General features: G+C 46.0%; 1 protein-coding gene across 3 annotated transcripts; it reads right to left on the bottom strand.

Annotated features, from left to right (window-relative positions):
* Positions 1–11074: 11074 nt before the first annotated feature.
* Positions 11075–20323, bottom strand: CDCA4 (cell division cycle associated 4). Of its 3 annotated transcripts, none has more exons than XM_033138436.1 (3): positions 20205–20323; positions 14688–14772; positions 11075–11939 (listed from the first exon to the last, which is right to left on the bottom strand). In XM_033138436.1, exons 2-3 carry the CDS (start codon positions 14724–14726, stop codon positions 11190–11192), a joined length of 789 nt encoding a protein of 262 aa, XP_032994327.1. In that variant the 5' UTR covers positions 14727–14772; positions 20205–20323; the 3' UTR covers positions 11075–11189. The 3 variants fall into 3 exon arrangements, with proteins under 3 accessions (XP_032994327.1, XP_032994334.1, XP_032994343.1); XM_033138443.1 differs by lacking the exon at positions 20205–20323 and adding an exon at positions 19262–19354; XM_033138452.1 differs by lacking the exon at positions 20205–20323 and adding an exon at positions 18030–18052.
* Between the last annotated feature and the right edge of the window lie 7424 nt (positions 20324–27747).

Below are 27747 nucleotides of genomic sequence, written 5' to 3'. Positions count from 1 at the left end.
CCACCCACCTGCCCTCCTCCACGGCCGCCGCCGCCGCCGCCGCCGGATCTCGGCGACGACAACAAGAGCAGTGGCTCCTCCTCCTCCACCACCACCACCACCACCTCCACGGCCGTTGCTACAGAACACGGACGCGCCTGCGCGAGCGCCTTCAACCGCCACCGCTGCACCTCTCCTTTCGCCCATTGGCCGGCCACGCCCCACCCTGCCCGGCAACCGATTTCTGACTCGCTGCCGGGCTCGCGGGGGTCCGCTTCGTCCGGCTGGCCAATGAGGAAGCAAGCCCCAGCCAAAGAGGGCGGAGCTCCCGTCGGGGCTGCTGTCCAATGAGGTGCTGGTTCGCAGCTTCCTTCCTTCCTTCTTTCTTTCTCCGTTCTTTCGCCGCCCACTTTTTGGAACTCTGCAAAGAGGCTTTTCTCGCGCAGCGTGTGTCCGCGAGGGCAGCTGGTGCTGGATGCGCTTGGCTTGGCGCGCGTGGCAGGGCTGCCGTTCTAGTGGGAAGTGAACCCTCATTCGTTTGAGACTTGCTTCTAAATGACTTGGCGGGACTTGCGCGCGTTTCCTGGGAAGTTAAGTCCTTGCAAGGTGAATCTGATCCGCGTCCGAGTAACCGTGCAAAGGGCGGCGGGCGGATTTGTTCCAAGGCTTATTAAATGATGTTTGCTGCCGAGTAACTGTTGCCCGCAAGGTAGCAGGCGGGGAATGCACGCGTGCCTGCTTCCTCGCAATACCCCGGTTTAATTCAGTGGGTTTCATTTCCAAGTACTTCCTTTTTTGCAGCTGAAAAACATAGATATGGGGTGATAATGTAGACCACAAACCTTCAGCGAAACAAGATTACAAGTTTACTAGAAAGGATGAAAAGGCAGTTCATAAAAAGGGGGGGGGCGAGGTTTTACCTAAGAATGGTAACAAACCCACAGAACATTCCCAATGGAGCAGAAGAACAAATTAAAATGCAATCCACTTTCCCTTTCTCCTTACAAACTCTAAATCAGCCCTGTTTAGGGAAGTTTTTAAACTGTGATATTTTAAATGTATTTTAATGTTTGGTGGAAGCCGCCCAGAGTGGCTGGGGAGACCCAGCCAGATGGGCGGGGTACAAATAATAAATTATTATTATTATTATTATTATTATTATTATTATTATTATTATTATTATTATTATCTAATGACTTGCTGCCAATTAGCCTTGTCTGCCACCTTTCAGGGTGTCTGATTCCTGAGATCACACCCGATCCGAAAGCCAAAGCTTTTAAATCCACAAAACTGAAGGAAGGGTTGTAGCCAAACTTGGCCTGCCAGCTGATTTGGGACTACAATTCCCATCATCCCTGACCACTGGTCCTGTTAGCTAGGGATGATGGGAGTTGTAGTCCCAAAACAGCTGGAGGGCCAAGTTTGGCCATCACTGTAAGGTCTTCCAACCCTGCCCACAGCAAGGATTCCCCATCTCTGTTGTAAGGCTTTTCCTTGGGACCTGTGCATTAGTTGGGTAGGTGGGCAAAGGAAGAGAGAAAGGAATTCGTATAGGTTAGTGTGCAATATGCGGTTTAGGCTGCAATCCCATCAGCCTCAGTCAGCACCAAATTGATAAAAGCTGCTGTCATGTAATAATCGACTATGTCAGGAAAACCCTTAGGTCCCATGATTTTTCTGGTCAAGAAATACATTTTTCAAAGATAACTTTTGATTGAACTTAGGAAATAAAGATACTTGCTCCCTTCCTTCAGATACTTGGAATACAAACTTATTAAGCATATGTAATGCACTGTTAAGAGGCTGGGTGTCAGGGGTATATTTTGATGAATGCATTGTAAACTCCAGAATGCATATAAAATAATAGATCCATAATTATACTCCTGTATCTTTTAAAACGACCATACCAACTCTCTGTATTAAGAACTTACTCCAAATCAATATTATTTTATTCTCCTGCAAGTGAATAATATTCACACTGTCCACTTTACAACATGGCAGGAAGCACCTATTTTCTGCTGGACAGATAAGAGAAACATTGGTAGCCTTGTAACTCAAAAGAGTATCATTCTTAATTAGCTCAGCTGACCTTCTGCCATCCTCCCTTTGATCTGTAGACCTGGGGCAAAAGAATTGAAAACCCAGAGATCCAAATAAACCCAGGAAAGCATTCAGGAAGCATGCTGCCTAACACTAGAGGGAGTGAGGACATTTAATAAAATAGAAAAAGTAGCATAGGCACACCAAATGCCTTCCTAAAAAAAAGTTTGACAGCTCACCTAATAGCATGTGCAATAGGTCTCCCTGGGGAGGGTGTTCCAGAGCTGTGGTGGCACCACCAATAAAGTCCAGTGCTCAGCACCTGCCCAGCACATTACCAGTTGATATGGGGACAAATAACAGCATACGTATATGCTGATTATTTGGGTGGTAGGTTGTACGCACAGACAGCTTGGGCCTGCTCTGGGCTCCCTCATCTGCTCAATCCCCACAAACTGTTGGGCAGCAAATTTGTCTGTAGTAGATTTATAATTTTTGAATAGGTGTACGAGAGCGGTTTCCTGCACGTTTATTTCAACTCCTTTTCAGTGTGCATGAAGTTGGCAGACAGCTTCTTTTCTGACAAAGTTATTGCCCAGCTGTGGCACAGGAAACATTCATGCATTGGCTGCCAGTCCATCCCCTTACCCAAATGCCGGGTATGGTAAGTGAGTATTCCATGTGTTTGTAGGGCTTCTTTCCCTAGGCTTTCTACTGCAAGAACGACTGCAATATCCCCCCCCCCCACCGCCTCAAGCTGTGTCCTACCATTTACTAGAACCTTTGACGTGCCAGGACAGCTGCCAAGAGATCAAACGTCATGAGTGACCACATTAGCAAATTTTCTGTTAATCTTTTACTTTTGGGAAGAACAGCACTGCAATTCTCTCTCAGCGCCAGCTCTTAAGAAGAAGAAGAGTTTGGATTTGATATCCCACTTTATCACTACCCGAAGGAGTCTCAAAGCAGGTAACATTCTCCTTTCCCTTCCTCCCCCACAGCAAACACTCTGTGAGGTGAGTGGGGCTGAGAGACTTCAAAGAAGTGTGACTAGACCAAGGTCACCCAGCAGCTGCATGTGGAGGAGCGGAGACGCGAACCCGGTTCCCCAGATTACGAGTCTACCGCTCTTAACCACTGCACCACACTGGCATTAAATCAGAACCAGAAGGAATATACAGTAGACCCTGCTTTTCTTTGGGGACACCAAATAAACTTTCAATGAAATGAGTTAAAAGACAATCAACATATTTTTAAACAACTCAATTTATTTTGCATCGCAAGAATAAGCAATACGACAATCTTTGATCATCTTTCTCAAATACAATAGAAAAAGTCTTAGCATGCAAACCATTTCAAATAATCTTGATAACTGTGATGTTAAAACTTAAGTCTCTTTAAAGTTTCAATTCCAGGCACATTAAAATCTGACTTTGTGTAACTTTCCCTTTGCAAATTTTGTCACCGATTCCTTCAGGTCAAGCATTGATGCTTGGTCATGTTCAACTTGCCTCTTTTGCAAGCTTTTATAAGTTTGAGCTTTGAGAAACGGCGTTCGCCACTTGTCACTGACCCCAGAATATGAGAAGGATCCTTAGAGCCACGGAAACATTAGGCAAATTATCCAGGAGTTTTTGTTGTCATATGAAGAGAAGTATACTCCTTGTGACAGCATAGACTTTGGAAGTCTTCAGGCTATTGCTATATATACCCAGAAAACAATTCTCATTTACAAATTACTCTGAAAATGATAAAATTCTTCAAAATATAAAAGTAGCATATTGTCAGAAATCCATCAGATATGACAAAAACTAATCTGTATAAAACTATGCCTCCCTTAGTTCAGCATTGCACCCCTCTGAGGTCCGCACCATTAGCCGGATGCCTCGTTGGCCTAATGGTAGCATTGGCCACAATACAACCACATGGGCGGCTGAGTAGGTTCAATAATGAGCCCTCACCAGTGTTCGATTGCATTCAACTGGAGTTTTCCTCTGCTTCCGTTCAAGCCATCTCCCAGCTGGTGTCATTCCCCTAAACTCGGGTGTACCAAGGAGCTAAGCTTCCTTAACTAGGGAGAACACAGGAAGCTGCCTTATACAAAGTCAAAGCACTGGTCTATCCAGTTCAGTATTGTTTATGCTGATAGGCAGCAGTTCTCCCGGGCAGCAGCAGAGCATGTCTCCATGCCGCCCAGGTGGGGTGTGTGTGCACACCCATGCCAGGGGTGAAGGACAAATGGAGCCCACCACACCTTCCCTGCCCCCACCTTTTTTTCATCAATCACTTGTAGTCGAGTAAGATTGTCTTCCATGAACACAGTTTTAACAATGAGTCCGTAAGTGACTATGGAGACCAATTCTGGATCCATGCATCCTTCCACAGTGGGGACATAGGGTTCCAGGTAGGAGTTGATCACGGTGAGGGTTTGCCAAATGTGCCTTCATCTTAGCACGTTTCTCCCTTTCTTTCTTTCTTTCTTTCTTTCTTTCTTTCTTTCTTTCTTTTTTTTGCTTTTATTTATTACATCAACAAATCCACATAAAGATAAAAAGTTCCAAAACTTATTACAAACCATTGTACATCCATACATTTTCTTTATACATCCCTATACTCTGCCGAGTATTGTGACTTCCCTCCCTTCCACCACTGGTTTTCAATCTTCTCATCATTCTCTCGCTTTGATTATTGTCCATTTACCTTTAACATGTTAATTCTTATTTTGTTCTTGTCTAAATCTATTATCTAATATTCTCACATTGCAAGTATTTTGTCAAATCCTGTTGGTGTTGCCATTTTGTTACAATACTTTTTTAAATACTCAATAAATTTACTCCAATCTGTTATAACCTTTTGATCTCTCTGGTTTCTTATCCTTCCTGTCAGTCTAGCCAATTCCAAATATTCTAATAATTTAGTCCGCCAATCTTCAATTGTTGGTAGGTCCGGAGTTTCCCATTTTTGAGCCAACAATATCCTGGCCGCCGTAGTAGCATAAAGGAATACCTTCTCCCTTTCATCCCGAGTTTGAGTGTCTTCAAAGCTCACGACACCTTTGGTAAAGACTGTTCTCCAATTGGAGCGCTCACAGGCCACTGTTTCCTAGTTGTTGTTGTTTATTCTTTTGTACATTTGCCTTCCAGCCCCCACCACTGCTGGAGTGACACCAGTCCTGAGTGGCATGGCTGTTGCACTCTCCAGTTGGCACCCTCCCCAGATCCGAGCCTTGCAAGACAGTGCTGGGAGGGCAGTGTGAGAATGCGGCAGGCAGCCGTGCATGCTTTGGTCCCAGTCTTATGCAAGGCTACAATCGAAGGATGCATGGTTGCTCTGTCCCTCTCATGCCGCTCTCCCCACACGGTCTTGCAAAGTGGTGCATGGCTGGCTCGGGGAGGGTGGCGGGAGCTGTGCGCCCCCCCCCAATGTGGCCAGGACTTTTGCCCCAGCAGCCCTCTCACACTACACCCCTGCTCCAGGTTTTCAGAGGGTGAGCCCTACCTAAAGGTGGCAAGAATTGAACCTGGGACCCTTTGTATGAAAGGGGGTCCTCTCTTCCTTCTTCTAGGGTTGCCCCTCCTTGCAACCCTGCAGGGTAGTGGAGGTTGGGTGGCAGTATTGCACAAACCTACAAACTAAAGCAATTTTACCATGGCCATTTATGGCACTTGCCTCCCTTACACAATCAAAAGAGGCTGGCAAAAATGGTTATGCCTTTTTTAAAAAAAAAATGTATGTGCACTTTTGAAATCGGTGGAGAATAAGTCAAGTCAATAATTAAACAACGCTGTGACTCAGAGTAAATCACTGCTAAGCAACAGTCGTTCCAGTTTTACGTACTCACAGGGAGCTGCTCATAATTAACCTTTTGTATTAAACACTCCTATGCACCACAGAGTTTTAAAGTCTAGTTCATATAAAAAACAAATGTGCCTTTCCCTTTGCTGTACCCATTGAAGGCTGCATAGGTGTCTTGTGCACGCGTGTTTTTGAACAGCCCATACCAAAAACAAAATCATTTTCTGTACAGAGGGAGAACTTAAATAAATAACCGGGGGGTGGGTGGATTGTATAATCCCTCCTGCACTTTTAAATGGTGCAGGATAGGCGTGCCAGGCGTGCTCTGGTCCATGGGGTCACGAAGAGTCGAACACGACTGAACGACTGAACAACAACAACAACAATACAAAACCTTATTCCTTGGTTCTAGCCAGGGGTGCAGAGAAACTTAGCTACATGGTACATGCAGACTCTTGTAATAATGAGGTAGCTGTTAGGTGGATTTGTAGCTGGTTGACTGACCGAACCCAAAGAATACTTGTTAATGGTTCCTCGTCATCCTGAGGGAAAGTGACGAGTGGGGTGCCGTGGGCTTTCCTGGGCCTGCTGTTGTTCAATGTCTTCAAGAACGATTTGGATGAAGGAATTGAGGGGATGCTCATCAAATTTGCAGATGACACCAAACTGGGAGGGGTAGCTAATGCTGCAGAAGACAGGATCAGAATTAAAAATGACCTTAACAGATTGGAGAACTGGGCGCAAGCTAACAAAATGAATTTCAATTGGAACAAATGTACTGTAAGGTTCTGCACTTAGGCAGGAGTAACCAGCTGCAGAAATGTAAGATGCAGAACACCTGGCTTACTTGTAGTACATGTGAAAAGGATCTAGGGGTCTTAGTGGGCAGCAGGTTTCGCAGTAGCAAAAAAACCTAATGCGGTTCTAAGCTGCGTTCACAGAAGTCTAGTGTCCAGGTCAAGGGAAGCAATAGTGCCGCTCTATTCAGTCTTGGTCAGACCACATCTGGAGTACTGTGTCCAATTCTGGGCACTACAATTTAAGGAGGATGTTGGGAAGCTGGGATGTGTGTAGAGGAGGGCAACCAAGATGATCCACGGTATGGAAACCAAGCCTTATGAGAATCAGTTGGAGATGGGTATGTTTAGCCTGGAAAAGAGGAGACTGAGAGGAGATATGAGAGCCATCTTCAGATATATTAAGGGCTGTCACAGAGGATGGAATTAGCTTGTTTTCTCCTGCTCTGGAGTCTAGGACTCGAACCAATGGCTTCAAGTTACAAGAAAGGAGATTCCAACTAGACATATGGAAAAAACTTTCTGACAGTAAGAGCTGTTCGACACTGGAAAGGTCTCCCTTGGGAGGTGGTGGACTCTCCCTCCTGCCTGGGAGGTTTTTAAGCAGAGGTTGGGTGGTCATCTGTCATGGATGCTTGAGCTGAGATTCCTTCATTGCAGGGGGTTGGACTAGATGACCCTTAGGTCCCTTCCAACTCCATCATTCTATGATTCTATGAAAAGCCCAGTGGCTTGCTTCTTTGCTGCATAAGCATCATGGGAGAGACAGCAACTTGGAGTAGAGCAGCAGAGGAGTTGCTTCATCTTTCCGTCAATCATTTCTCTGCTCCCAGTCATCCTCAGAGCCACTCCCTGCTCCCTACCCCAGGTTGCAAACAAACATTTGGAAACCTGCAACGAAAGCCACCAGGGTGTGACCAGGGCATTTTGCTGCTTGTGGCAGAGCAGCAAATAGTGTGCTGTCTCCCTCTCTGCCTCCCACCTGCTGTGCAAGTCGAGGTGCCTAGTGCAAAAGGCCAACCAAGTTATTTTGGTATTTGCGACAGATAAATCTCACAATTTTCTCTCACCCTTCTTTGGAAAGAACAGTTCAGCAATAGCAAGGACAGCTATCCATGCAAGAAACCACTATGTCACCAGAGTTGTATATATTTTGATACACATTATATGAAGCATGCACCTCTGATGAAGCCCAGGAGGGCGAAACAGGGTTACTATTCCGGAAAACCTTCGTCTGTGAACTGTGCAAGCTCTTCTTGTGAATTGTGCAAGCTTTTGTTTGGACCACACAAACACAGAGACATATGTGGATAAGTTCATATCTGGGACTTTGTGATCGATATCCTTCATTGGGACTTCTATTCATTTTGCTATTACGTTACTCTGCTGAACTTTGTTGATCTCTACATGTAGACTATGTCTGTGAAGAACTTTTGATAGAGAAATATATTGCATATTATTTTGTTACAGCCGGTTACATCTTTGTGGTGTGTTTGTGAATGCTTCCACGTAACCTAGGTTTAATGTTGTTTTGTTATCAGCTGCAAGAGCTGTGTTTTTTATTCCAACTGACTAAATATGGCCAACTCCTCCTGGTAGCTGTCATCTTTAACAAGCATTCACACATAAAAGTGTTGTGCTCCCATGCATATGCCAAAATTCAAGTGAGAGCGAAAACTTAGATGAACAACTTGCAGGTCAACACATCTGGAAGCTTACAGTTCCCATTATCCCTGATCAGACACCTGTAGATTCCTCATCCCTGAGGTAGAATCAAGAAGTAAAGGGAAATCTTGAGCAGGTGTCGAGAGAAAAGGCAGTGGCTAAAGTAAAGGTAGGGCTATGAGGGGGAATGGAAGGCACCTGCAGCGCTGGAAATTGGCATTTTCAAACATACTATTATGGACCAACCAATTTAATCTGTTTGACATTCCTCAGTTGCACCCCTATGGGAACATCTGTTTATGCCTGCATTGCAGGAGGTTGATTACTTGCAATAAATGGTGATGAATTTTCCAGTTTAAGTTGACCCTTCAACTAGCACCCATGAAGCAATTTCCTGAGTCCAGTTCTTTAAGTACAAGTTACCAACAGGCACAGAATCTATCCAGATTGAAAAGAACCTACTAAGCAAAGTAGTCACTTCATATTCAACTTTAATATAAAAAGACATTAATCACTTTCAAATGCATTAGAAAGTTTCCCCTTACAAACTGCATGATCTGGCACAAAAACTGAGTTACAGAAATAGGCATCTACCTGCCAGGTCTGGAAAACATACACTGCCGTTTTCAAATCAGGTGCTTCAAAAGCACTTAAATTATTAAGGCTGCAATCATGAAACCACTTCCTTGAAAGCAGCCCCATTAACCTCAGGAGGGGCTACTTATGCAAAGTGGTTTCAAATTGCAACCTAAACTAAGACAAAGACATTTAGCTATACATACACAATGACAAGGATCTTTATGCTCTGAAAGAGTTGTTCGGGTTGTGCATGGTGCGCAGCCATATTGGCTTTGAGGGCTATGGTAATTCCCGTTGCAAAGATATTACAGCCCTTTGCTGGGAGATAAGGCGTCCAACATTTTGACATGTGTCTTTTGCATACAGTGTCACAGCTGCAGAAATCAAAATGAGTTTTAAAAAGCAACATTTCCATTGATCTATGCAAACAGATGCAAGGTAGCTAAAAATTGCTTTGTCAGGTGGCAGATATACTCCTTTAACTGTTAAATGAAACTTTTTTTTCAAAATAAAGTACTCACAGCGCTTTCTATTTTCCCACAATGCAGTATTGTTTCCTGTATTACCAGTTTACCAAGGCAAAAGTTGGGCAATTGTATTGCAAAGATTATCACATATAACACACCCTCTCACTGGAAACCGCTTCTAGGAGTTAAGACAATTCATACGCACTCAAAACAATTTCATCTTTTTCTTCAATGTTAACCTGCTATGGTAACATCTATTAATCATGACTCAGCTGAACGCATATTCACACTTGGCATGAGTGGAGCAAGTTAAGTTTGGAGAACACTCTTGAAAGGCCTCTGTAACAGTCTTGTAGTAATTAGTGCAAGGTGAAGGGGTTATTCCCCCCCCCCAACACAGAGAAGTAGGATGGTAAACTTCAGCCAAATAATTCACTTGATGACATAAACATATAAATACTTATAAATAAAACCCACATAATTTATGCTTGAAGGTAACAAAAACATGGCTTGAACTTAGGCATCAAGAGCTCCTGCAGCCTGATGAATGCTCCGCCTCTGATGTTCACATGTCAAAACTAACTTAACTCTTTACTCCAACCTTCTTCAACTTGGTGCCCTCCATATGTTTAAGACTGCAACTTCCATTAGCTCCAGCCAACATGGCTGTGCTGACTGTGGCTAATGGCAGTTAAAATCTAAAACGACTGGAAGTAAAAAAATGTCTGGGGAGCACTAGATTGGAGAAAGCTGCTTTTCATAGTATTCCCAAGACTGAATGCCTTCAACTGCTCCTACTTTAAGAAGTCAGATATTTACACACTTCTGCTGAGCTGTGGAGAGGCCCACGGTATGGAAAAAAAAATCCCTTTTTCAAAGTGATTTAAAAAAATACAACTGCAAATATTTCAGGTTTTAAATAAGCAGTTGGCAGAAGATTTATAGCAAAAATATATCTTCAGAAAATAGCTGAAAGGTTCTGAATACTGATAAACATTTTTTTTTCAAAACTATTAACTATTTAAAAACAGAAAAGAAAGAATGACAGAAAAAGCTATCTAGGATAATGGGCACCGCTGCTTTTTTGGCTCTTCCAAGAGCTTATATGGCAAATAAATGTAGAGAAGTCTGTGAAGTATTTACTTGGGATAAAGGAGTGGGAAGGGTAAACCAAACCTTTGGTCCTCAGGCCAATTACTTCAAAACTAAAGTCATATGATTAAACCAGCAACAGCAAATGCAAAGGATTGGTAGAGGGTTCCCTGCCTAGATAAAATATGGGCTTCAACTTAAGCAGAGGCCTTACAGCCCACCTTTTGCATGCTGAGGACTGGAATGTATCTTGCACTTGCACCTTACAGGGGAGGATGAGATGGCTGAGGGAGGAGGAATCTTGCCACACCATTTTACGCTCCTTCTAAATACTAGAAGGAATTAGGAAAATGATCTGGTGTTGGGCCCCAAGGAGGCAGCCTGAGGAATGTATGGGTGCAGGACAGAGAAATGGTGTGACTAACCTTGTGCACCCAGGAGTCTTTTGACATGAGAAGCCACGACTGAAACCCCAGGAAGTTCCCAGTGCAGTTTGTGGCATGGCATAGGGGTGTCACAAGGTTTCAAAATCAGCAGGCTGGCAACTGGTTGATGTGCCTAGAATACCTCCCTGAATCGTGGCTGCTGAAAATATGTAAAGTTCAAACACTACAAGTTGCAGGTTAACTTTATACATTAACACGACTTTGCAAAATGAAGTGCTTTGTTTTTTTTTTTTTGGAAGATCATGTGCAGCTTTGAGAAGACAAACTATCTGGAAGTTTCACTACTCGGGATCTGGCTTCTTTAAAGGATGTCTCCTTCACTCTTATTCTCAAGATTCAACAAGAATCTCCACAAAATGATCAAGCTCATTAAGGTCAGATTTACAGTTAGAGTTAGGATTTGTGGCAGCTTGAGGAAAAGTTTCAAGTACATCACAGTGTCCCATTTTTGTACTGCCCATCATTCCCGTTAATACTGTGTCTAGATTGTAATAGGAACTGTCGACTTCCGAAAAGAGATCTTCAACTGAATCAGGAGTTTTTGTTTCTAAGGTTTCAAATATTTGATCCAATGACTTGTGGAAGTTTCCTCTATTTTCTGGAGGGCTCTCCATATCCCACACATTACTCTGCAGGTTTCTGGGAGCTTGTAGTGGAGCAGGTCTTAAGATTTCTGAACTCTCTTCTGACTGTGCGTCTTCAAAGTCTTTTGAGAAACCACTATAACCTTGAACAAGCTTTTCTTCAGCTTGCTCCTTCGAAGACCGACAGAGGATATCTGTTGAAACCAGCCGATCAAGAGAGGTTGGTCCTGTACTCTGTGCATTTATCATCTGCCAAGTTCCGTCTTGGGTCATTTCCTCTTGAATCTGTCGTACTGTATTGGCTATAAGTACTGAACGATACAGATTAGGTTCAACAAGCATGTGGCAGAGCTGAAGTTTAACCAAAGACATGTCTAGTAGTGACTGACGCTGCAGGTTATATGAAGGAATGGCTTTAAAACCAGCTAAAGTTCCTTCAATATCTTCCTCTCCATCAATACATTTCCTCTTCAGTCCACGTACAAACATTGTGTCCTGTTGAAAACAGAGCAAGATGCTATTAGATAACAAATCCAGAGCTTGTCTTCTGTTTTATATTTAAAATCAAACAGCTTTATTACAAAACTGAGATTAATAAGGCATTCCTTTAGTCTGTAACCTGGAAATTAAACTCAGCATTTGCCACAATCAAAGTAATATTAAAGGCACCCCAGGTGAAACCAGCTTTTGACAAGTGAATAATAATCTGCAGGTTCCTCTTATTAAATAAAACTTGAGTTAAAATCATTTTCAAATGTGATTTGCACACACCTAACGTTTGATCAATACAGAATAGGTACTGTCTTAATGATAGCTTGTGCACAGCCACTCCATTCCAGGACAATTAACCTGGGACCAGTAAATAAATGTTCTGAATTATTTAGCCACAAGGTACGTTCAGACATCCTGGCACCAGAGAAGAGCATCTCTGCATGAGAGGGTAGCTAATACAGGCTGATTCTATGTTCCCTTTTCTTGGTATGGAAAGAATCAACATACATCATCACAATATGTACAATTCAGAATGAGAGGGGTTTTCTAAAGATGCTTAAAAACCATAGGAGCCCTGTGAGTCTGCCTATGGAAAGTGCTACAGAGTACAGATACTACTGTTGAGAAAGGAAGATGGCCACAAGGAGCAGGGCTAAATCCAGTTTGTCATATCCATTGGGGGGACGACGACGAGATTCAAGTGCTCCCTAAGGAATCCTGGACTCCAAGCCAGGCATAGGTCAATGGCTAGAGTCTAGCCATCAGACAATTATTTTTAAAGGAAGTCTGCAGTTGGCAGACAAACCAAAACTGGTGGTGCCATTTCAGCAACTAGATGCAGAACCAAGTCTATAAGCACCCTCAAGTTTCCAATCTGCTTTTTCAGGGGGAGCACGACTCTTCCTAGAAGTGGCAACATACCTATTTCTTGATTTCTGTGCCGCTCACCATCAAAATCTCCATAGCCTAGACTAAGCTTCATCTTATTAACCCTCATCCAGATAATCTTGGATTACATGACTGAGGTGTCGAAAAGCTCCTGTTGCTGCCTGAAATGCTGAAAATGTCGGGCAGATTTGCTAGGAAGATCAGTCTCAATCACATTTAGCACCATTTACTTGTGATTCAATGCAAGCAAGGTTTCAAACATATGAAATGGATAGACCATTGGTATAGCTCAGCATTCTGTACACTGATTGGTAGTGAGTCTCTAGTTTTTCTGACATGAATCTCTCTACCACAACTGGAGATGTTGGGACTTTCTGCATGCAAAGCATTACTGAGCTGTAGCCCCTTCCGTAGGAAACAAATATTTGTGTGAATGCTTTTGTCTTCCTGCTAGTTTGACAAGAAGCAAGACTGCAAGGAACAAGCTGCTCTCTGACCCACTTAGGAACTACAAACATCTCAGTCGGTAGAGCATGAGACTCTTAATCTCAGGGTTGTGGGTTCAAGACGCACATTGGGCAAAATAATCCTGCATTGCAGGACATTGGACTAATGACCCTTGTGGTCCCTTCCAACTCTACATTCTATGATTCTAATAAACAATTATTTTCTCTTCTTCTCTTTCAAACTCCTCCTGCAAACTCTAAATATCAATATGCTGCTACAAATAAAGCAGTGTCCCTCTTGGCCTTGACTCTGGTGACTTGAAGTTGTGTCTTATGGTGGTTGTTCTGGCAGAAATCCACCATAGAAGGGAATGCTCATCACGGTGCCACAACAAAACTATTCTCACAATAGCTGAGTAGACATGTCCCCCAGACATTGAAGAAGAAGAAGAAGAAGAAGAAGAAGAAGAGTTTGGATTTGATATCCCGCTTTTCACTACCCGAAGGAGTCTCAAAGCGGCTAACATTCTCCTTTCCCTTCCTCCCCCACAACAAACACTCTGTGGGGTGAGTGGGGCTGAGAGACTTCAGAGAAGTGTGACTAGCCCAAGGTCACCCAGCAGCTGCAGGTGGAGGAGTGGAGACACGAACCCGGTTCCCCAGATTACGAGTCTACCACTCTTAACCACTACACCACACTGGCTCTCACTGGAGGTGAGGGAATATATCCAAAGCAAGGCTAGTTAAGTGTGTTCCAGATGAGTGCACCAAAAGACAAAGTTGGTGGCACAGAGCCTGTTCATTCCCAATTCTCAGGTCCATATGCTCAATTCAATCAGACTTCATGAACTAATCAAACCAGGGTTTGAGGGTATATCCGAAAAAGGCGAAATAATTTGGACAAATCAGTTTGCCCAGTTCAACGGCAACTGCAAAACCATAGGGGGAATGGGAACTGGCACGCCTCAGATTCAAGCAAGATGAAAGATCATAGAGCCAAAGATAATCACTACCTTCTTCTCAAAATCAACTTATCCCACATATCTGTTGGTTGCAATGAGGAAGATATGGACAGATTTCTGCAATCACATGGATCCAGCAACTACAGTATTCTGATTTTGTTTAGTAATATGCACCCTCCAATTCTACAGGAGAATTTTAGTGTCACCTCTACCGTACTCTCTTGCCTTCCCTTTTCCAGTGAAACATAAAAAGATTTCCTTCCATGGAGATTATATAGGCTACTTCAAATATAAGACTACTAAAGTCAAGACACATATGGTGGCAGAGATTATCACAAGTAACTATTTAACCCATTAAATTCCCCTTTCATTAAGGCCCTGCACCTTGTGACTTGAGAGCACTTACTAAGTCTAGTAACGCTTACCAGACAAACTTTAGCCCGCAAGTTACTTACCAATAATTGTGTCTGATGCAGTCCTTCCTCTTCCCCCATATTACAGAGCAAGATTCCATACAGCAAGTGTTCTAGCACCACCTACCTGAGAGCAGCAGGTGACAAAATAAATATGCATTCTGTCAGTTAGAAAGAAAATATGATAGAAACATTTTCAAAGCAAACTTATTTCCTCTCTTCCCATATGCAATCCCTCTCCCATTTGACAAAATAATGTGAAGTGAAAGCTAGGCTCACAGAAAGTATGCAGTAAACCTCCCAAATCAGCCCCTGTAGTTATGGCTGATGAAACTTGAAACGTTTATGTAGCACTTCCAAGCATTCAAAGCATTTCACATATATTACAGTGTTGCAATCCTTGCAAACACCCAGTAAGATAGATCAGTATTATTCCCACATTGTAGATGGGTGGTGGTGAATGATAAAGCATTGGTGGCGGCCCACACTTGTCTAAGGGCACCTAGTGTTATTAATTAGGGATGTGATCTCAAAATGCTTGATTTGAATACATACACAGACTTCAAGGGTAGGTGACCTTATAATTAGAAACTGTCAATTCACTCACGTTTGTCACACATAGCAATAGTAGGAGCTAGCAGCTAGTATCATTGTCAAAAGAGCTGGGACTTATTGTCCAATACCCTCAACTCCAGCTATGGTATCCCAGGGTAAAGGAACACACTTCTACTGCTAATTTTAGTAAGATTTTCCATTTTTTAATGTTCTTGTTAGAACATATGAATGTGAAGCATTAATAGATTACATGTTAAAAATACAGCCTTTAATACAGTACTTTCAGTCCTCAATCTACTGCCATCAGTTTCACTGGGTGACCCCCTGCCCACTCACCAATATTGCCGATATTGGAAATATGCTGTAAAAAGGTAAAGGATCCCTAACAGTTAAGTCCAGTCACGAATGACTCTGGGGTTGCGGTGCTCATCTCGCTTTACTGGCCGAGGGAGCCGATAATAATAATTTATAATAATTTATTATTTATACTCCGCCCATCTGGCTGTTTCTCCGCAGTTTTTCCAGGTCATGGCCAGCATGACTAAGCCGTTTCTGGCAAAACCAGAGCAGTGTACGGAAACGCTGTTTACCTTCCCGCCAGAGCGGTACCTATTTATCTACTTGCACTTTTTGGCATGCTTTCAAACTGCTAGGTTGGCAGGAGCTGGGCATGAACAACGGGAGCTCACCCTGTCGTGGGGATTCAAAACGCTGACCTTCCGATTGGCAAGCCCTAGGCTCAGTGGTTTAGACCACAGCGCCACCTGCGTCCCTTGGAAATATGTTGTATGTCCTGACAATTGTTAATTACTTTCTCCCTCAATGGGGAATGAAAATCTACCATCTACATGCAGCCAGCTAATTCCATTAGCTACTGCTCATGTATAGTGCATGGATCTCTGAAACCGGGAGTATGAACCAGTTACTTATCAGATTTTATTGTGCTTCAAAGATTATTATTTGCTTCTTTACATGCCAAGAAACCAGTCCCTTTACTCATCTGCATTTCTCTACCTTATTAATATTTATTGATGCTATTCTACAATTTCCCTTTTCCTGCAAAAAAATATATAGTTGCTGTGGATCGCATCCAAGTCACCCACATAATACTAGCAGACAACATGATTACCAAAGTAGAAAACCCACAGTAGTGTACTTTGAGATTGCATTAACATTCCAAATGTGTCCTGCATAAGATACCGATTCATTCAAGAACTATAGGAGAGGTTTTAATTAAAAATGGCTCAGGTGATGTCACCATATTTAAATGTAACTGTGAAAGATATTTGAGGATTTATCTGTGATCTGCTACATGATATTTGATAAAATGCAAGATGGGCTGTGGGGGCCTGGACAACTAAGGTCTCTAGGACTTAATCACCATATACCTGTAAAAGCTAGGGACTAGTTTCTTTCAAGTTACTGCAGTAAGGAAAAATAGGTGGCACTGCAGTAAGTTGGATGGATAGGGTGGGGTGCTGGTGTGAGATATAGAAATAAAAATCAGGAAACAATGTTTCTGTGTACAGGATGGTAAGGACAACTCTGTCCAATGTATGAGATGAGAAGGATTGGAGGATGACACAAGTGGCTAAGAAATTACTAGATTATGTAGGATGTGAGGATCACACAGTTACCAAAGTGACGTGGCAAGGGCTGGTCCAGCTGGAAAACTATTTTAAGATTTTAAAGATGAAGTTAAGCAGAAGCCATGCATAGGGCTGCCAAGATCAAGTTTCTGGGTGCTAGGGCAACTGAATGCCTAGAACTTTTTCTAGCCCTGAGTGAACTTATAAATACAATGTGATAAGCAAGATACAAAAAATGGAGGCTTGTTGAAGCCTCTTGTAAAATTAAGTACAGGGACAATGTTTGGAAAGGCTAACGTGTGGAGCTTTTCAGTTTAGAAAAAGACAACTAAACTGAAATCATGCACTGTTTGGTGAAACCAAATAGAATCCCTCCCTTAATAAACCAAGGTTTTACTTAATAAAAGTTGATGTGTAGGAGATGTAGGAGACACAAAAAGTACTTCACGCAACATAGTTTTATTAAAGTCCCTGCCACAAAACATGGGTGATGCTCATTGGTTTAGGATGGCTATAGAAGGGGCTTAGACAAACTCATGATTACTTATCAATAGTTGATTAGGATACAATATTAACCAATAGTTTACAGATAAAAGAACAAACCTAGCCTCCCCCAGGCTCACATATACCTCCTCATTCTGATTTGGAGTTTAGAAACTTTACATTTCATTTTGGATTAACCACAGCTTACTATTCTATCTGAACTGTGGCCAATCTTAACCATGGTTAGTGGAAACATGCCGACTTCAGCCCACAGCTTATTCAGCTAACTTGTTTTAATTAAACATAGTTAAAGTTAACCATTGTCAGGGTTCAGACTATACACTACTGTGGTTAATATAGATTAGAAGCAGAACAACCCAATTCATTCCTCACAGTTGCTCCAGAGGAGAGGTACAGCTAGGTTTGTTCTTTTGATGTTAAAAACCATGTTTTGGCAATGTATCCAAAAGTAGCCAGCATGCCACTAAATACCACTAACTTGGAATGGAAACAGTGTGTTTTTGCCTTTGTTTTGTGCTTGTGGGATTAATGGATGCATCCAACTGCCCACTGTACTAAGATGGACTGATCTGATCCGGTAGGTATCTCCCTATAAACTGGGATCTTCTGACTAATCAAAGTCTGTGCCTTCTAGCAGGCTTAAAAAGTCCCACATATCAAATCTTACCTCAGTCGCCTTAGGTCTGAACCTTCTAGAAGGCTTAAAAACTGAGAAGTCCCACATATCAAATCTTACCTCAGTCGCTTTAAGCAACCAACAATTCAGCTTCAGGCTCTTATCTGGAATTATTGGAATAACAATGTCCTATGTTATAAGGCTATAAAAACAACTGAAATGTGGGTCAAACAACTGAAAGAGATCTATGCAAATAGAACAGAATTATTAACTGAACTACTGTGAAGTCGGATAATTGAAAACTTCTGCCTTGGACAATTGTAATCAGGGTCAAACTGATTTAAATCACAATTTAAATCAAACTGATTTAAATCACTAGTCAGTAAGGCTCAGGGTGGATTTAAATTTAAAAAATCGTTGTTTTTTATTTAAATCCACCTTGATTGTAATAAACTAAACACAATTACTAATACAGTGGTACCTTGGGTTACATACTCCACTAACCCAGAAATAACGCTTCAGGATAAGAGCAGAAATCGTGCTCTGGCGGCGCAGAGGCAGCGGGAGGTCCCATTAGCTAAAGTGGTGCTTCAGGTTAAGAACAGTTTCAGGTTAAGAACGGACCTCTGGAACGAATCAAGTACGTAACCAGAGGTACCACTGTAAGCAAATCCCCTTGGACTGACTTCGGAATAAGCATTCTTACAATTGTGTTGTTTCTGTAAAAGGGATAGTACAGTGCATTATATTCAAGATAGTTCAGAATATCAGGTAGACCAGAGAATCAAATATATGGTGTCACAGAAAGGACAAAAAGAACAGGATAACTGTGAAGAATTCATAGGGAAGTGAGAAACCGCTCCAAAAGTAAAGTCACAGATGAAAACTATATATGGATAAATATGATGATGTAATTATGGGAAAAATTCTTTGGCAATAGGGAAGACAGCATGAAATGGCTGTGAGGAAAAAGCCCAAGAGGATATAAGAATTTCAAGTCAAAGGTAAGGATAAAAAGGCAGGAATGCAGATATTAATATTATACTTTGCTTTGAGAGGCAATACTCAAGAAAGGGTGCAGGGCAAAAGTGGAGATGAAGGACAGCAGTCAAGGTATATAAAGGAGTCAGGCAGGTAGGTGATGTTAAATGCTGACACATCTTTATTCTAAATCAGACACACATCCCACATACGGTAAAGGAGACCATCTAACCCTTCTCTTACCACAAAAGAGAACCACCCACCCTACCTGCCTGTATCACCCTCCCCTGTGCTGTGTTAAGAGATATGAAAACCCAACTTTCCAAGGACTCCTGTTTGTACCCATACACACCTCCGAAGTTTCGAGTCACCTATTACTGATGGGCAGGCGAAGAAGACATGCCACGGTTGCTTGCGAGAAAGGTACACACGTACATGTGCACGTGTCGGAGGAAAAGAGCAAGCTACAACGCTTGTGGGGTGCAGGGAAGGGGGGCTTGATGGGACCAGGAGCACCAGGTTTCAATCGGGGCTTTTTTTTTTCTAGGGGGAGAGCAAGAGAAACATTGTGTTGCGAGCCGCCCTGAGATCTATGGATGAAGGGCTATATATGTATAGTTTCTCTTGCTCCCCCTCCCCCACTATTAAAAAAAAGGAAGAGAGAAAAAGAGCAGCAGCAAAGGTTTCCCAGCGGGGGCGGGAAGAAAAGAGAAAAACGTGGGCAAGATGTAAGAAACATAAAGGGACCCGCGTGGGTGTGGAAACACCCGTGCATGTGCCTGGAAGCGGGGGATGAGCGCGTTTCAGAAGGGCTCGGGGCGCGAGTGGGGAAGGGGAACCGGAGCTGCAGCCGCCACCCCATCCCCCGGCCCCATTCCTGATGCTCAGACTGGGATGATGTGGCGGCGGCAGAGGGGCGAAGAAAAGGAGGCGAAGGAGGTAGGACCAGGTTCCGGCCGGGGAGCGAGGCTGTTGCTGGAGCGGGGCCAAAGCGGGTGGAAGGAGAGGATAGCAAAAGCTGCTTCTTCTCCGCGAGGAGAGAAGCCGGACGGGGCAATTGCGCATGTGGGACAAGACCCGACGGGGCTACTGCTGCTGTAGGGCGCCAGGGGAAGCGGGCGGGATGATTCATCCTGTCCTCCTCCTCCTCGGCCGCCATTTTGGAGCCGCGGCTCCGTGACCCTCCGCGGGCTCTTCCTCCTCGGCTGGCCCGGCCCCGCCGCGTCCACTTTCCTCTCCTCCTCCCACCACCTCCTGCGAGTCACCGACCCGCGGCCCCCTCCACGGCCGAGCCAGCCGCCCGCCTCTTCTTACCCGCCGGCCCGCGCCGCCTGCCCCGGACGAGCTCCCGCTCCCGCCTCGACGAGCTCCGCGCCTGAGAGGAAAGGGGCGGGGCCAACGGTCCCGGGAGCTCCTCCCCCTTCCCCCCTGCGCCATCTTATTGTCAAACCCCACAAAGAAACGGTCGCCTACGCCCCCTTCTTCCCTCTCACGCCTTGCTATTGGCGCGGTGGAGGCACGTGGGAGGCCTTCGGCACCGCCCGTCGCAGGCTTCGGGTTTCCCATTGGGTCGCGAGGGAAGCGGGGGAGACACGCTCCGCTGAGATCATTCGCGCTGGTGTGGTGGGGGGAGTGGAGATCACTACGGGGATTTAGTCCCGCCCACCCGCCATTCCTTCTCATTCTTGGGCCCTCGGCCGGGCATTGGTGCAGGGGGTTGCCATGGCACTCAGCTCCGCCCCCTAGGCTGTAAGTGGCTGGCCAGGAGGCAGACGAAGTTTCAAACGCCTGCCAAAGGCTGGGCAGGATTCGGAGGGGAATCCCACGCGCGTTTACATGGGAGTAAGTCTCGCCGAACTTCAGGCTGCAACCCTGCGAATTACTTCCGTGGACTCCCTCTTCGATTCCTTTTAAATGTTGGCCCTGGTTTACTATGATATCCGGAACCTGCAAACTGTGGTTTAAATCAGATACCATGGGCTACCGTTTTTGGTTTGAAGGCCCACGTGCTAACCATGCAGAACGGTAGCTGGGGGGGGGGGCATGGGCGTAGCCAAGGAGCAGCTGCCCCCCCCCCAGTAAATCAATAAAAATACTTAACTAACTGAAGTTCTGCCTCCCCCCAGTCCTGGCTACATCCATGGAGTGGGCTAGACAGGGTTTTTTTTGCCCCAGGGGAAGCCTCTGGAAGGCCACCATTGAGGCTCCCAGCTTGTGTGTGTGTGTGCGCAAATACATACATAGGGGGTGCCAAAATTTATTTGACCAGGGTAAAATAAAGCACGCCACCCCCATGTTAAGGTCATAGCAAGCTATGGTTAGCATTCAATAGGAAACAGATGGAGGCCTTGTATGCAGTGCTTTTTTTCTAAAAAAAAAAATGTTTAGGGGTACTCTTATTTTGACTCAAGAAAATCACCATTTTATAGTTCAAATCGGGGAAAATAAATACAGTAAATGGACAAAAGTACAAAGATTCACAAAATGTCTAGGGGTATGCGTGCCCCTGCGTGCCCCCAGAAAAAAAGCACTGCTTGTATGCCATGTTACAAATCATGTACAAATTATAATCGTCTTCATCTTGCTCTCTTTTGGTGTTGACCATGCAACCTCTCAGCTTTAATTGCCCTGGTACAGAAAGAAGCAGTGGGATAAAGTAACTGGGGCAGAATCAAAGGGTTTGTGTTCAGTGTTGTTGGTAGTGACCTGTCTGACTTTCTTTGCGCCACTCACCTGCCTATTTTCTGTTTCCTCTTCTCAGAGGTTGCTTTCAGAATCAGCTATTCATTATCTTGTGCTCTTGTTTGTGTGTGTTTACAAGAATTGAGGGTTAATCCTAGTGGTGCAGCAATAAAACTGCTAGTGCATTAGAAAAGCTAAGCAGGGTAGCAAAACCTGCATGTGAAGTTCTCAGAGAGGGTAATGATCTGCACATTAAAGGTAAAGGGACCCCTGACCGTTAAGTCCAGTCGCTGACGACTCTGGTGTTGCGGTGCTCATCTCGCTTTACTGGCTGCGGGAGCTGGCGTTTGTCTGCAGACAGCTTCTGGGTCATGTGGCCAGCATCACTAAGCTGCTTCTGAAGAACCAGAGCAGCACACGAAAACGCCGTTTACCTTCCCACCTAGCAGTTCGAAATCACGTCAAAGTGCAAGTAGATAAATAGGTACCGCTCTGGCAGGAAGGTAAATGGCGTTTCTGTGTGCTGCTCTGGTTTGCCAGAAGCGGCTTAGTCATGCCAGCCACATGACCCGGAAGCTGTACGCCGGCTTCCTCGGCCAGTAACGCGAGATGAGCACCGCAACCCCAGAGTCTGACACAACTGGACCTAATGGTCAGGGGTCCCTTTACCTTTACCTAATTCAGTTTTACTAGCAAACCGGAGGTTAAACCAACCCCTTTCCATCCCCAGAAACACTGCAGCCAACACATTTAACGTGTCGCGACACACAGTTTGGAAAGCTCTGGATTAGGGTGTTGGATGAAGACCTGGGAGAGTGGGTGGCCTTGGGCCAGTCACTGTCTCTCAGTCTAACCTACCTCACAGGGTTGTTGTGAGGATAACATGGGGAGAGGGAGAGGCATGCGCACCACCCTGAGCTCCTTGGAGGGAAAGGTGGGATGTAAATGTAATAAAAAACAACAACAACACAAATCCTGGCGAGCGGTGGGGCTGGCTACTCTGCAAGGTTTTGCTATTTTGCTCAAGCTGTACAGCTCGGCAGCACGGCAAATCTGACCCCTGGGGTGGGGAGGGAGAGGGCAGCCCTACATACTTGGGCCCAGGACGGTTCTGCAAATATAACAGGCAACCTTTTTAGTAAGGCGCTTCTGGCAAACATCATATCCAGCTATTCCTGACGCCTTCCCTCTTTGCCTTTTTTGTTTTTGTTTTTTTTTGTTTCCTCTCTCTTGCTTTCCAGCTCGCCTAGCCTGTTTTTGCACCTTTGCCAATCCTTGTGTTGAGCTCTGCTAAAAGCCTCGGGTGCTCCTCGCTGGTGCTGGCTGGCTGCCTGCCTGCCTTTCAGTGATGGCGAGAGGGGGAAGGGTAAGAAAGCGAGTTTGCTCCAGGCGACAAAGGAGAAAGGAGTGAAATTCAGCCAGAGAAGCAGTAGCAAAGCTGCAGTTTCCAGCAGAAGGAGGAAGGATCTTTATAGGCAAGGCAAGCCAAGAGTTGGGGCGGGGGGGGGGGGGAGGCAGTGCTGGAGCCTGGAAAGAGAAAACGAAGAAAAGAGAATTGTTGTAGAAGCAAAGCACACATACGTATTTCTGAACAGCAGGGTCAGACAAGGGCCCAACTACTAGGAGAGACACAACAGAGAGGACCTTGAGCTGCCTGAGAGCAAATAAAAGTTTTTGGGCAAGCCAAGAATAGTGGGGGCCGCAAGTCTTATTTGGTCGGAGGTATTGCGTCAGTGTCACTCGATGTAAGCCAAAAGGGTTGGAGACAAAACAAAGACAAACCAGGCAAGAAATGAAGTGCCTTGGTGCAAAAATGGATAAATGACACTCATTGGTAATCATGACTTTTAGATCACATCTGCACACCATGCATGCAAAACACATGGCTCTCCCCCAGAATCCCCCAGAATCCTGGGAACTGTGTTTTTAAGAGCATAAGGCAGTGGTCCCCAAATTAAGGCCCGGGGGCCGGATTTGGCCCAATTGCCTTCTAAATCCGGCCCGCGGACAGTCCAGGAATCAGCGTTATTTTTACATGAGTAGAAAGTGTCCTTTTATTTAAAATGCATCTCTGGGTTATTTGTGGGGCATAGGAATTTGTTCACCCCCCCCATATAGTCTGGCTCCCCCCCCCAAGGTCTGAGGGACAGTGGACCAGCCCCCTGCTGAAAACGTTTGCTGACCCCTGGCATAAGGCAAACCTGCTGGATGGGGGGGGGGGGGCGGGGCGGGAGGGAGTGGAACATCTATTCCAGCATCCTGTTCTCCCAGTAGCCAACCAGATTCCTGTGGGAAGCCTGAATGGTTACCCCTTGTACAGGCGACACTTCCCAGTGCCTTTAACAAACTGCAGTTCCAAGGTTTCTTTGCATGAGTGTGGATGGGGTGGGGAGGCAGGTAAGCCATGCACTCTAAAGGTCTGGTGAGGATGTAACCTTATTCACACAGACAGGGGCGGGGGGGCGGTCCACCCTGGGTACCGCCCTGGGGAGGGTGACACTCTGGGGGCAGGCCCCACCCCCGCGATCGAGCGCGGCAACTTTTAAAAGGCTGCAACGCGCGAACAGCAGCACAGCGGCTGTGCTGCTGTTCACGCGCTGCAGCCTTAAAGGTTGCCGCACTGCACGGAAGGGGTGCCGGCTGATCGCGCCCGCCATCTTGGGTGGACATGAGCAGTCCACCCAAGATGGTGGGTGCGATCGGCCGGCACCCCTTTTGACCGGTGCCACGCCACGCCGCGTTTTAAGGCAGCAGCGGGCGAACAGCAGCGCTGCTGTTCGCCCACTGCAGCCTTAAAACGCGGCGCGGCGCGGCCCGGTGCCGGTCAGAATCGGTGCCAGCCAATTGCGCCCGCCATCTTGGGTGGACTGCGCATGTCCACACCTGTGCAGTCCACCCAGGAGGCTGCGCACGCATCGTGACGTCATGATGTGTGCGCGGGGAGGGGTGCCTTTCAAGTTTGCCGCCCCGGGCGGCAGATTGGCTCCCTCCGCCCCTGCACACAGACAATCAATTGCCTTGTGCAGTTTCCCCATTAAGGTGCAGGCTAGGGCACAGCCCTGCCAGTTATAATCCCTACACACAGTTTCAAACACCAGCGATGAGAGCACAGTGGTAATGTGAACATAGCCTGGATCAGGAAAATGGTCCCTCTAGCCTAGTATTGTTTTAATAGCAGCAGCTCTCAGGGGTTTCTGAAAGCCCTTCCACAAAGGGCTAGTGAACAATTTAAAGGAAGGTGGTGTGCTGTGAATCTTCCACCCCCATTGCTTTCCCCCATCCATTTCTCTCTCTTCTGGAATAAAATACACATGTGTTATTTTGATATCCTATGTTCCGCTATGTGCGCTGAAACACTTGCAAATGGCCTTAAGAGGCGTGACATACAAGCCCCTCTCAGGTTTACACAATCCCACACATCTGGGAGGTTGGATACCAGGTGCATATCTATATAACATACGGGACCAAAGGGGGTGGGTGGGAAATCTCTGAACTGTAGTTATGTGCGGAGAAAGGATTTGCGGTTCTTTCAGAACCTGATGCAAATCTATCTCCGAAGGGGGGAACTGTTCTCGAAATTATGGGGGGGGGCAGGGCCGTCTCGTCATAGGGGCTGGGTGGCGCGGTGCACCAGGGCACCAGGCCCCCCAGGGGCACCCCCGTGAGCCCGCCGGCATACCAGGCGCCCCCTCCCCAACCCGCGCCCTCCCCCATGGGCAGGTGGGTGGGTGCTCGCGCGCCGGCGGGCGAGCTGCAAGCCGGCTGCCCTCTGGAGCCCCAGCTGGAGCGCTGGGAAGGGCGCGCAAAGCCCCACGCCGCTCCAGCGCCACGCCCCTCATCCCCCACTCGCCCACCTCCCTCCCGCGCTGGCCACCCCTCGGGGGATGAGGGGCGTGGCGCTGGAGCGGCGCGGGGCTTTGCGCGCCCTTCCCAGTGCTCCAGCTGGGGCTCCGGAGGGCGGGCGGCTTGCAGCGCCACGCCCCTCATCTCCCGCTCGCCCACCCCCCCTCCCGAGGGGCGGCCAGCGCAGGAGGGAGGTGGGCGGAGAGGCGGCCCACCGGGGGCGCCGAGGGATCGTCGCACCAGGGCGGCCGATCCCCTTAAGACGGCCCTGGGGGGAGGGGAACCTAAGCGAAGTCTCCTCCTGAGTAAACTCGTTGGGGTACGGAGCGATGCCCTTAAGGGAACCCATCAGGGAAATGCATTGGCTCTGCAGCATCTGCAGGACGAGCTCAGCCCAGCCTTTTTGCACGCTCCATTACCCACAGACAGCTCCTACTGAGGTAACAATGGAATCAAAACCTCTCACTTGTCACATTCCGAAATGAATTAAATTATAGAATAAGCCTCAAAAGTTTGGAAATTTGTATAAAATCAATACTTTCATGGATTCTCTTCATTCCAAAGCCATTTTCTAACTGGTCAAGGACCCGCAAATGCTTGGCTCCTCCATAATCCAGCAAGTGAGAGATCATGTTCCACCTAAACATTAGGAAGAACTTACTGACAGTGGAATTTGCTGCCAAGGAGTGTGGTGGAGTCTCCTTCTTTGGAGGTCTTTAAGTGGAGGCTTGACAGCCATCTGTCTGGAATGCTTTGATGGTGTTTCCTGCTTGGCAGGGGGTTGGACTGGATGGCCCTTGTGGTCTCTTCCAACTCTATGATTCTATTCTATGATTCTACGTTTACAGGAGGGAACCCCGAGAGGTAATCTCTGAGCAAATGCTTTCCTCCGGACTTTGCAAATGCTTTCCTCCGGACCTTCCAATACTTAACACCCATTCACATCTTGCCTGGAATCATTACCCTTATATTAATCTTGTTTACCACTATGTTAATCATTTATAACCCTCCCCTTTCCACCCCTTTTCTGACGTTTTACCTATGTAATAGTGAGGTAATGATGATGTTTTTCAAACTGTATATTGGGATGGGATGGGAACTTTTAAAAGTTCTTGTCACCCCGTTCCCGGTGTTCAATCTTGCCTTGAACCTGTTGCGCAATAAACGTCGTTCTCCTTTGCTCCGGTTGCTGGCTGGTATCCATAAAGAAGGCTGATTGCTGAAGAATTGATGATTTTGAATTATGGTGCTGGAGGAGACTCTTGAGTCCCATGGACTGCAAGAAGATCAAACTTATCCATCCTTAAAAGAAATCAGCCCTGAGTGCTCACTGGAAGGGCAGATCCTGAAGTTGAGGCTCCAGTACTTTGGCCACCTCATGAGAAGAGAAGACTCCCTGGAAAAGACCCTGATGTTGGGAAAGATGGAGGGCACAAGGAGAAGGGGACGACAGAGGATGAGATGGTTGGACAGTGTTCTCGAAGCGACTGGCATGAGTTTGGCCAAACTGCGGGAGGCAGTGGAGGATAGGGGTGCCTGGCGTGCTCTGGTCCATGGGCTCACGAAGAGTCGGAAACGACTGAACGACTGAACAACAACAATAATCCTTCTTTCTCCCGTAAAGAACCCACAGGCTTTGCCTGACTGGCCAGGTGGCTGAGTAGCCTCACACCTGGATTTCCGTAACAATATGTGTACACACCTTTTAAGACTCAGCGCCTGAATTTGCTTGACTTCCTCTTCCCTCCTCAACCCTTTTTCCTTCTGTGTCCTGACTTCAAGATGGCAAACCCGAGCCAGGGACTCTTCCTCGAGACTTTCCCATAGCCCTAGCGGGAGCTGCAACCTTGTTTTCCTCTTGCACATTTGCTAACGGAAACACGTAATGCTTCCGGCCTCCTCCTCCTCCTCCACGCCACCAGATCTGCAGGAAACTTTTTGCAGATCTTGCAAGTGAGTCACCGGCTTGGAGCAGCTGCCTTTCAGCCCTGCTGAGGATTCTCTGCTCCCTGCCGCCACCACTGGACAGAGGATGGAGCTGCAGGAGTTTCATGCTCTGACCAACCTTTCTGAGCCCTGGGAATCAGGTGACTGATAAAAGAGCCAATCACAGCCCACTTCCTGCCATATGTACTCCCTAATAAGGAGCTTCTATTTCAGTGTATCTGAAGAAGTGTGCATGCACACGAAAGCTCATACCAAGAACCAGCTTAGTTGGTCTCTAAGGTGCTACTGGAAGGATTTTTTTAATTTTTTGTTTTGTTTTGACTATGGCAGACCAACATGGCTACCTACCTGTGACTGGAACTATGGAAGGCACCACACTGAGCCG

The sequence above is a fragment of the Lacerta agilis genome, chromosome 1, assembly GCF_009819535.1.
Source record: "Lacerta agilis isolate rLacAgi1 chromosome 1, rLacAgi1.pri, whole genome shotgun sequence".
NCBI classification, from domain to species: Eukaryota; Metazoa; Chordata; class Lepidosauria; order Squamata; family Lacertidae; genus Lacerta; species Lacerta agilis.
Note: the sequence above shows the minus strand (reverse complement) of the source record. Positions and strands in the feature narration are given on the sequence as shown.